The sequence below is a fragment of the Leptonychotes weddellii genome, chromosome 4 (assembly GCF_054177405.1).
Source record: "Leptonychotes weddellii isolate Sample4059 chromosome 4, ASM5417740v2, whole genome shotgun sequence".
In the NCBI taxonomy this organism is placed as follows: Eukaryota; Metazoa; Chordata; class Mammalia; order Carnivora; family Phocidae; genus Leptonychotes; species Leptonychotes weddellii.
Window position 1 is genome coordinate 170915942 of NC_138372.1, and position 9888 is coordinate 170925829.

The following is a 9888-nucleotide window of genomic DNA, read 5'->3' on the forward strand; positions in this document are numbered from 1 at the left end:
TGTAGTGCTGTATGGTGGGAGGTCTGCCCTGGGGCCAAAGGGGCAAGGTAGACTGTGGGAGGGGGCTCCCTCTCTGCCCTCTCCCCTGCCGCGCTCAGTCAGGCCACCAAGTGCGCAGGCTCTTCCCCTGTTTCTGAAATCCCTCCACATTGTCAGCCTCACCCGCCCCCAGCCCGTCCGGCCCTCGTGCCAAGACAGCGAAGGATCTTTAAAACACACATCTGAGTAGGATCACATCACTCTTCGGATGAACGTCTCTTCCCCTTACGCTCAAAATCAAAGCGGACAGCAGGTATCCTTCGGCGCCTGCATGACCAGATCTCGCCCAACTCTCCGACCTCGCCTTGCACCGCGACCCCTGTCCCCGGCCTCCTTCCCGCTAACCGACCAGTCCCGCCGGCCCGGCACGGGTCTTTGCTGCACCGGAGGTCTTTGCTGACCACTCGCCGTCCCGTTTCGGCCGCTATTCACGACGCTTCTCTGTGACGGCTTTTCTCTGCCCACTAGGTGAGCTTTGAGAGAATTCCCTCGTTTGGGGATTGTCCTTCCACCCAGAGCGGGGCCTGCCCACTGCGCCGTCCGCGCCCAGCGGAACTCGGCGCCGCAGACGCGTTTCCGGAGGAGGGAATTTGGCGTCGGACCTCAGGCCCTACGTAATCTCCGGCGGCGACGGTGGCGCATGGCGGTGAGCTGAGCCGAGAAATCGTGGGGATGCCAGGGTCTTGGGCAGTCGGTGGCCCCCCGTGACCCCTTGCTGCCCCCCCCTTTCTCCAGGCCCTAGGACATCCTGCTCGGGAGAAATCAGCGACCGAAGGCCCAGGTACCGCCCGCGCGCCCCGCAGCCCCCGGCCCCCTGGATCGCTTCCCAACGCCCCGAGTCCTTCCGCCATCAGGCCCCATCCGGTCGGTCTCTGCTTAGGGCTCTCCACGTGCAGTGACACCGCCCCCGGGGAGCACCCCGAACGCCGCGGAGGCGCCGCAGCCTCCAAGAAGCAAAAGAAGAAGAAAATCCAGAATGGGGCCTCTGTGGCGAAGGGAGGCGGGAAGGTCTCAGAAAAACCGGCCTCAGAGGAAGCGCCCCTAAGCGCGGAGGCTCAGGCAAGGCGGGCCTCGGTCGGGAAGGGTGGCGATCCCCGATGCATCCCGGGTGTGAGTGCGTTGGCCGGTGCGTGTGGTCTCGGAGTTTCGGAGTTAAGGCAGGGAGAGGGATGGGACGGGAGGGTGGGAGGGGTCCCTGTGAGATGGGGCTGGAGGCCGCGGGGTCCTGCTGCCGTCCCATAGCCACTCTCCCCAATTCATCACAGGCGGAGCAGCTGGCCCGGGAACTGGCGTGGTGTGTGGAACAGCTGGAGCTGGGCCTCAAGATGCAGAGACCCAGTCCGAAACAGAGTGAGGAGCCTTTCCGTCGAGTTGGGGGGGAGGGGCACTGCGATAGTGCTGCTATGGCCTGCGGGTGGTGCCACGGGATGGAGTTGTCATTGCTGTAGGACGGCAGGAGGTGAGGATAGAGGTTACTAGTGATTTGTTTTTATTTTCAGAAGAGCAGGCTATTGGGGCAATCCGAACCCTTCGCAGCGAAAGAACCCCCCTGCCCCGGAAGAGGCAGCTGATGCATTCCTTGTTTGGGGACTACAGGGCTCAGATGGAAGCTGAGCGGTGCGAGGCCCTTCGGGTACTCAGAACTGGTGAGGAGTTGATTCCAGGGGGTAGGGAGGAAGAGCCCAGGGAGTGACAGGAAGAAGCCCAGAGTAACAGGGCTGGCGGGGGCGGGCAGGGGGAGGACACGGACTCACGGAGGCCTGGGAGAGCAGGGAGAGAAGAAGCTGGGGCTGTTTTAGAGAGAGAGAGAGAGAGAGAGAGAGAGAGACAGAGAGCGCTTGGTGGGGAGGGGCAGTTGGAGAGAGAGAATCTCAAGCTGACTCCCCGATGAGAGCAGAGCCCTGTGCTCTATGGGGGACTGGATCTCCTGACCCTTAGATCATGACCTGAGCTGAAATCAAGAGTTGGAAGCTTAACTGAGGCACCCAGGTGCTCCTGTCTCTAAGCGGAGTTTGATGATAATACCTTCCCTAAAATTTTGAGGAGTGCATCAGTTTTCTGTCCCAAGGGGTTAGAGTTGAATGGGCGCAGGTAATGTTAGCTGTTCTGTTCTGACACCGTCTGTCCCCTCCCCCACAGCAGCCCGCACAGCACAAGTGCAGCCTGTAGGTGAGGCCACCAGAAAGAAGAGTGGAAGGGTCTGCAGGCCTCGCCAGGCGGGGGTAGCCAAGGCCACCCTGGACACTCCTGATAAAGAGTTTAGGTTCAATTTCTTTTAGCTTGTCTTCCATCCTGGAACACTTCCCCTGCCCAGGTAGTGTGGGGGTTTGTCTTGAGTGCAGAGCCTTTCCAGGAATGCTCTGTCAGACAGATGTGGGGTTGTTCTGTCCATGGCTGGTCATTCGATCTGGTGCCATGGCTGTGGGACCCATGTGAGACCAGCCTATTGGGTACTGTCAGATAAGTACAAGACCCATTTGTAGATTTTCAGATGAAATGTTCTTCCTCTCAGAAGAAGGAGGTCCGTTTAAAAAAGCTTCTACAATAACCTGAAGTGAGTGTTCAGCATGTTGTAGAAAGAATGTTTTACTCAGTCTTTAGGCTGAGCTTAAGCAGCTGTTTGTAGTAAGGACTACGGAGGAAGCTATGTAACTGCATACTGGTGCTCCAATGCCCTGTCAAATGGTGTAGTGCTTTATGTCATAATGTCACGTTGCACTAATAAAACTATTTTTGGTAAAAATGGATTAGTGAATCCATGTGAGTGCTAACCCATCCGAGTACAGATGAGGCAGGCGTCTGGCATGGTTGGGTTCCAGGCTCACCACAACTCTTGGTCCTTAGTAGTGCCCTCATTCCTGAGCATATGTCATCCTCAGGGAGCCATTGTGGCTCCCAGAAGGCCAGGCTTTGTTCTTAGGAGCAGAGAGCTTGTCCTCACAATCCTGGCTGAAGACCGGGGCTGAGCCTCGGTAGGTGACCTCTCCAGACCTTGGCTGCTCCAAGTGATAGTCCCAGAACTTTTCTTGCATCGAATCGGGGTGGCTTAATGCAGTTGTGATGCCATCTTTGCTGGTGTCTCCCAAGCTTGCATCCCAGACTAGATAGATAACCTGGAGCCCAGCTGCCTACCCAGCATTTCTCCTTTGATGTTTCATGGGCATTTCAAACTTGACGTGTCCAAAACATTTGATTGGCCCCTAAATCTCCCTTTGTCTTCTGCTTTTGAGTGAATGGCCCTACTGCCCACCTAGTTGATTAGGCCAAAAACCTGTGTCATCCTTTCTTTTTTTTTTAATTTTTAAAAATTATTTATTTATTTATTTGACAGAGAGAGACATAGTGAGAGCAGGAACACAAGCAGGGGGAGCGGCAGGCAGAGGGAGAAGCAGGCTCCCCGCGGAGCAGGGAGCCCGATGCGGGGCTCGATCCCAGGACCCTGGGATCATGGCCCGAGCCGAAGGCAGACGCCCAACCAACTGAGCCACCCAGGCGCCCCCCTGTGTCATCCTTTCTTGCTTTCCTTCTCCCATACAAGTGTTCAGTACTTTAGCTGGTATGTGAGTTCTGTCTTCAAGCTAAATCTCTGATCTTTTGTGCTTTCTCTTCATTGCTCGGCATTCTAGTCCTGGCCCTGGCTCTTCCCCTGACTGCTGGGTGAGCCTCCCGGTTAGTGTCAATACATCGCTTTTGCCTCTTGTGTGTTCAGTGCAGCCAGTGGTCCTCCATGTATATCGATTGGGTCCTATTTCTCTAATCTAGTGACTTTATTGTACCTAGGATACAATGCGAAGGTTGGTGGACAAGGTCCCACTTAGGGCCTGCACACATTTAGGCTCCTGACCACCTCTCTGATGTGGCCCCCTTTTCTTGTTCCCACCTTGCTGGCTTCTTGTCTGCTCCTGAGATAATCAACTCAGTCCTGCCTCAACGGTTTCAATCCTGGTATGATGTTCACTAAAAGTCCACTTGTAGCAGGTCTTGGACTTTGGGAAACATGGTGCATGGAGAATGGGAAACAGGAATCATCTGAAGACAAGAGATGGGAGGGCACTGTTTAGCCTCTGGGCCATCAACCCTGCTTCCCTCTTAGGTCATTTTTCTACTCAGGATGCTCCTTTAGCTTGTACCCAGCTGTGTTCTTGGTGGTGTTTCATCCATGGCTTGCATGTTGGGCAACCACAGCTAAGTCACACCCCTTACCCTGGCTGCAGTTCACCCATCTATAAATGGGGTGGGTATAGGTGGTGCTAGGTGAGGTTAACTGGCCTACCTACACCACTCTCAGGCCTCGGTGTTCTGGTCTATGCAACAGGCACTGCTGTGTGGGGGTCTCAACTGCAGCTCCATGGCTCTGCAGCTCATGTTTGGTTCTTCCTAGTGACCTTTGCAGCTACACCCACATGTCTGATACAAATACCACTGGACGATGATCATTTGTTCTGCAAACTTTTTTTTTTTAAGGTTTTGTTTATTTGACAGAGCGCACGAGCAGGGGGACTGGCGGAGGGAAAGGGAGAAGCAGACCTTCCGCTGAGCAGGGAGCCCGATGTGGGACTCCATCCCCGAACTCTGGGCATGACCCGAACCAAAGGTAGATGCTCAACTGACTGAGCCACCCAGGTGTCCTTGTTCTACAAACTTTTATCAGCACTTGCTCAGTTCCCCATGGCCTATTCCAAGGACTATATTCTTTCTAGCAGCTGGGGGTTCTCCCCCTTTTTTGAGTCCCATTGTCTCCTGAAAAATAGAGGTGTATCACCTACCTTATGGGTGTCTGGCCAGGATACGCTCACATCCCCCAAGGTTTTGGAAGCCCCTTTAATGCCCACGTGCAACTGCACATGCCCCAGGTATCTTGGGGTTCCCAGGAAGCCCCCAGCTTAGTTTGCTCACTTGCTGTGCCCCTGTGGGACTCACCAAAAGCTGGGCCCTCTGGCCTGAAACTCTCTCCAGTTCTGCCCTTCCAGTCCTTGGCTCAGTTGTCCCCCCCCCCATCTCTGGTCATGTGGACACCCCACATGGGGAGCTTCAGAAACAGGTGACACTCAGCCCTTTTCCTGTCATTTTACTTAGAAGGGGAGAGAAACCATGAGAGACTCTTGGCTCCAGGAAAAAAACTGAGGGTTGTGGAAAGGGAGGTGGATGGGGGGTTGGGGTAACTGGGTGATGGGCATTAAGGAGGGCACGTGACGTGATGAACACTGGGTGTTATGTGCAACTAATGAGTCACGAATATTATATCAAAAACTAATGATGTATTATGTGTTCGCTAGTTGAATTTAAATTAAAAAAAAAAAAGGGAATGCTAGTTTCTTAAAATTCTCAATAGTGAATTCCAGAGGAGTAGAAGATAGAAAGCTGTAAACTAACCTTTAGGAATGCTGGGAAAAAAGTAGAAAGACCTGTTTGAGACTGGAGTGTGGGAAAGACTTTTGTAAATGAGGAAAATAGGAAAGTGAAATAAAGCCTAGTGACAGAGAAGTGGTTCAAAAAATGGAACGTAAAATGAGATCACTGCACACCTGGTAAGGAGAGATTTGCAGAATTTTGTAAAAGATTGCATATCTCGGCTCAGAGTGTATGTGTCATTGAAGCCGGGAGACCTTCCTAGCCAGATTAGAGTCACTTGCATTAGGGAATGCCAGAATTAGAGGCCCCATGACACCTCACTTTCCTTCCTGGTGTGGTGAACCTGAAAGCCATGACCACAATGATGGTTTTGGCCAAAATAATGGAAAGACCTATGGTAAACACACACTAAATGTGGATTGCCAGAGGATGCAGGTGGCTGTGTTGGGGGTCAATGAAGAGTAAGGAGCAGAGGAGGCACAGGGCGAGGGAGATGAGGAGGATGTAGCTGAGGGATTGGTTGTTGATCGACTCAGAGCTTTACAAAGACCCCCCAAGTAAAAAACCAGAAAGATCACAGTTTTTGGGGGGTGGCAATCTCTCTTACTGTTTGCATAGTGATTGCACACTTCACACAGGCGTCTGTGTGATGAGAAAGCAGAGATGTAATGTCTCAGGTTCAGTAATTCTTACATATTCCCACTAAAAAAACACAGTTGCATTGGAACATTTGGACATAGTTCTCCACACAGCTACAGGGAAGTTCCTTCATGCATAATTTTAGGTTTACATTGCCCATTCCCGGATAATTTTATGGAAAAAATATTTCCTCTTAAGTGTATAAGGGAGGTATTTATTTTGTCTTTCATGGGGAAATTGTAATAGATTCTCAGACTTGCAAATATCATTTCTTCTGGTTATGTCTTAGGTTTGCCTTCTGATGTTGATTGGTTTTTGGAAACCACCCCCCCCAATCAAACACTGATGATATGTGAGAATAGTTGATTTTTTTTTTTTTAAGATTTTATTTATTCATGAGAGACAGAGAGAGAGAGGCAGAGGGAGAAGCAGGCTCCCAAGGAGCAGGGAGCCCGATGCGGGACTCGATCCCAGGACCCTGGGATCATGACCTGAGCCGAAGGCAGATGCTTAACCATCTGAGCCACCCAGGCACCCGAGAATAGTTGATTTTTATTAGGTTCAATAACGGTATTGTGGTTCTGTGGAAAATTGTGCTGGTATTTTTAGAAGTGCATACTGAAAGAGTTAGCTGTGCAGTGTTGTTATGTCTGTAATTTATAATATTTTACAATATAAAAATGTGAAGCAAATATAGCTAATTATTAATAATTAAGTCTAAATGATATGTACATGGCATTCACCACACCATTCTCTTCACTGTATTGGAAAAATTTCCCATTATGTCAAAAAAGAAGAAAAGCCAAATCACCAGTGGTAAATCCTCCTAAGTTTAAAATATATTTACCTTTACTTTTACTAGGTCAGTATTCATTAATTTCTTATCCCCTGTGTGAATTTCTACTGTAAGTTTAAACAATATAAATTCCTAATAAAAAACAAAACTATTTTGTCAACTTTAGTTAGTAAATTCTGCCATAAGATGGCAGTTTCCCCTCATTTATTCCTGACAGCAGTGTGGTAGTGTCCTTGTCCCATTGTTGTCTCTGAACAATGCCATTGATAGGGATTTTGGGGTGGCACCAACTTCCTGTACAGTTTGGAGGCCAATTCTGTAGTGTGACATTGTCCTGGAGGCTTACTAGGCCTCAAACCTGTTTATCTAACCCTCTTGATGCTTCTCTGAGTTTCCTATCACTTCCTATACAAAACAGACACATTTGAAAACTAATTTAAAGAATCCACGGCTGCTCTTAGGTCTCATTTAGCATATTTTTCAGTAGCTAGACAGCTCCTAGGTCTCTTCAGCCTGTTGAACCTTCCCATTTCTGAGACATCAACACCCTGCAAAACATTTTTTTTTTTAATTTTTTATTTATTTGAGAGAGAGGGAGAGAGAAACAGCATGAGAGGGGATAGGGTCAGAGGGAGAAGCAGGCTCCCCGCTGAGCCGGGAGCCCGATGTGGGACTCGATCCCAGGACTCCGGGATCATGACCTGAGCCGAAGGCAGTCGCCCAACCAACTGAGCCACCCAGGCGCCCCCTGCAAAACATTTTTGGTAACCTCATTGGATTTGTTAAATCAACGAGGCAAATTTTATTCAAGTGCAATAACATTTTCAAGGTGGGAAGTGAATGAGTAGGAATTAACCAGGCAAGGTAGTTGGTGAGGGCATCAAGAATCAAGGATATAGGGGGCGCCTGGGTGGCTCAGTCGTTAAGCATCTGCCTTCGGCTCAGGTCATGATTCCAGGGTCCTGGGATTGAGTCCCACATCGGGCTCCCTGCTTGGCAGGAAGCCTGCTTCTCCTTCTCCCACTCCCCCTGCTTGTGTTCCTGCTCTAGCTGTCTCTTTCTCTGTCAAATATATAAATAAAATCGTAAAAAAAAAAAAAAGAATCAAGGATTTGGAACAACTGTGTCTTCCAGCAGGTCTGTGGCCTCTAGAAAACATGCCAAGTGTGGATTCTGGGCTGTGGAATAATCCTTGAGCCTCCCACTGATTCACTGAGCATCCAAAGAGTTCCAGAGTATAGACCTCCACATTCCACCCACCTTGAAGGTGGGTGTATGATCCAAGTCTAGCCAACCCCATGCTCCATCTTCTGGATGCTCAGATGGCTTCAAGGATGAGAATGTGTCCCAAGACCAAAGATACTTAAGGCTGTGACTTTTCTTGGAACTCAAGGGAAGGAGAAACGCTTCCCAGTAGACTAGATGATGAGTGGGTGTCAGCCTGCAGTTGCTGGAGGCCCCAGATGCAGTGAAAGAGACTATGCCTGTGAATGTCCAGAACACTTAGCAGGATGGAGGATTGGAGAGAGTCCAGATCATACTGTGAGAGTGTGAGCCCCTGGTACTGCCAGGTCTAAACCCACTCTTAACTTGCCTCTTGCAAGTAATCATGCATTTCTACCATTTAAAAGTATTAATTCTTTTACTTCAGTAAGTATGTCCAGTCCCTTGCCATCCAAAGTGCTAGGTGACACATCAGGATCAACAGTCCCTGAGACTCCCCGTGCATGGTGTCCTCACTGGGTGGGCCATGGCTGGCGGAGAGGAGGACAGTAGGTGGGGTCAGGTCTCAGGGCAGTTCCAGAACAGTGAGGGGAGAACCAGCAGGAGGAAGAGGCCTCTGGATGGCTAATTGGTCTGCTTGTTTTTTCCTTATTTTAGGGTCCATATTGTTATTGTGCATTTTTATTAGGAAATCACCCATTTCCTCTAGGCTTCCAGTCCGATGCAATAGGTTTTTCTTATTTGACCTTTGATTTCTACTCTCTATTTTTCTTTAGAATTGTCACAATTGAAGAACAAATGTTGATACATTATTATTTACTAAAGTCCGTACTTTATTCAGGTTCCTTCTGTTCTACCTTTTCTGGCTCCAGGATCCCATGCAGGGCACCACGTGACATGTGGTCATCACATCTCTTTAGGCTCTCCTTAGTTGTGACAGTCCCTCAGACTTGTTTCAGTGACCTTGACCATGTTGAGGAGGACTGGTCGGGCATTTTGTACATAGACCTGCATTGGGATTTACTTGTTTTTCTCATTGTTAGACTGGGGTTGTAGGTTTCGAGGAAGTGGATCACGGAGGTAAAGTGCTCTGTCATCACTCTACAACAAGGGAACACCTGTCACTGTCCATGTTAACGTTGGTCACCTGGCTGAGGCAGTGTTGGTCTTCCAGGCTTCCCCATCATGAAGTTACTCTTTCCCATGTGCATATGGTGTCTTTGTGAGCAGGAAGACACTGTGCGGAGCCCACACACTTTAGGAGAGGGGAATTAGTTTCTCCTACTTGATGGATGGCTGAGTGTCTACATCTTTTATTTGGAATTCTGTTAGGACAGGTCTATTCAATCCCAATTGTAAAAACCTGTGTAATCTGTTAATAAAAAATACAACTGAGTAATTTAAAAGATCACATTGGCTTTATTGAACAGTTCATGAATTGGGCAGCAGCCCATCTAGTAAATAGAAAGGACCTCCTTTGAGCTGCGTGGAAGGAAAGGCTTTTAAAAGCAGACAGGAAATTGAAAAAAGGAAATCATTAGCAAAGGATGCATTGTTTTAGGCAAGGTCACCCTCCTAAGGGGAACGGAAGGGGCCATTCAGTACATTTTCCAGGTTGACTGGTTAAAAGTTTACATAGAGGTGGGGGTGTGTGAAACTGCAGTTGGGTTAGGTAGTAAGTCCTCGTTTGCTGACCTGGGTCTCTTAACATAAGTGACTCCATTTTGGGCCTGTGGTTTCTTTTTAAGAAATCGTTCATTTTTACCAGCACTTTCCATTGGCTCCTGTCTTCCGTTGACATAATGTCATCTTTGTGGGGTTTTTCTTGGTACTTCTTT

The 9888-nt window shown here is 49.2% G+C and overlaps 1 protein-coding gene across 3 annotated transcripts; it reads left to right on the top strand.

The window, feature by feature from the left end:
- The first annotated feature begins 601 nt into the window (after positions 1 to 601).
- On the top strand, positions 602 to 9859 carry C4H8orf33 (chromosome 4 C8orf33 homolog). Of its 3 annotated transcripts, none has more exons than XM_081816787.1 (6): positions 602 to 685; positions 775 to 820; positions 920 to 1098; positions 1305 to 1389; positions 1539 to 1685; positions 7961 to 9859. In XM_081816787.1, exons 1-6 carry the CDS (start codon positions 680 to 682, stop codon positions 8020 to 8022), a joined length of 525 nt encoding a protein of 174 aa, XP_081672913.1. In that variant the 5' UTR covers positions 602 to 679; the 3' UTR covers positions 8023 to 9859. The 3 variants fall into 3 exon arrangements, with proteins under 3 accessions (XP_081672913.1, XP_081672914.1, XP_030896583.1); XM_081816788.1 differs by having other exon boundaries at positions 7964 to 9859; XM_031040723.2 differs by lacking the exon at positions 7961 to 9859 and adding an exon at positions 2179 to 2782 and having other exon boundaries at positions 611 to 685.
- Positions 9860 to 9888: the final 29 nt, after the last annotated feature.

What these genes read in the sequence shown, in the direction of transcription:
- C4H8orf33 (XM_031040723.2), top strand. An exon ending in ATCAGCGACCGAAGGCCCAG is followed by an intron (nt 821 to 919) that starts GTACCGCCCGCG and finishes GTCTCTGCTTAG; the next exon opens with GGCTCTCCACGTGCAGTGAC. An exon ending in CCTTCGGGTACTCAGAACTG is followed by an intron (nt 1,686 to 2,178) that starts GTGAGGAGTTGA and finishes CCTCCCCCACAG; the next exon opens with CAGCCCGCACAGCACAAGTG.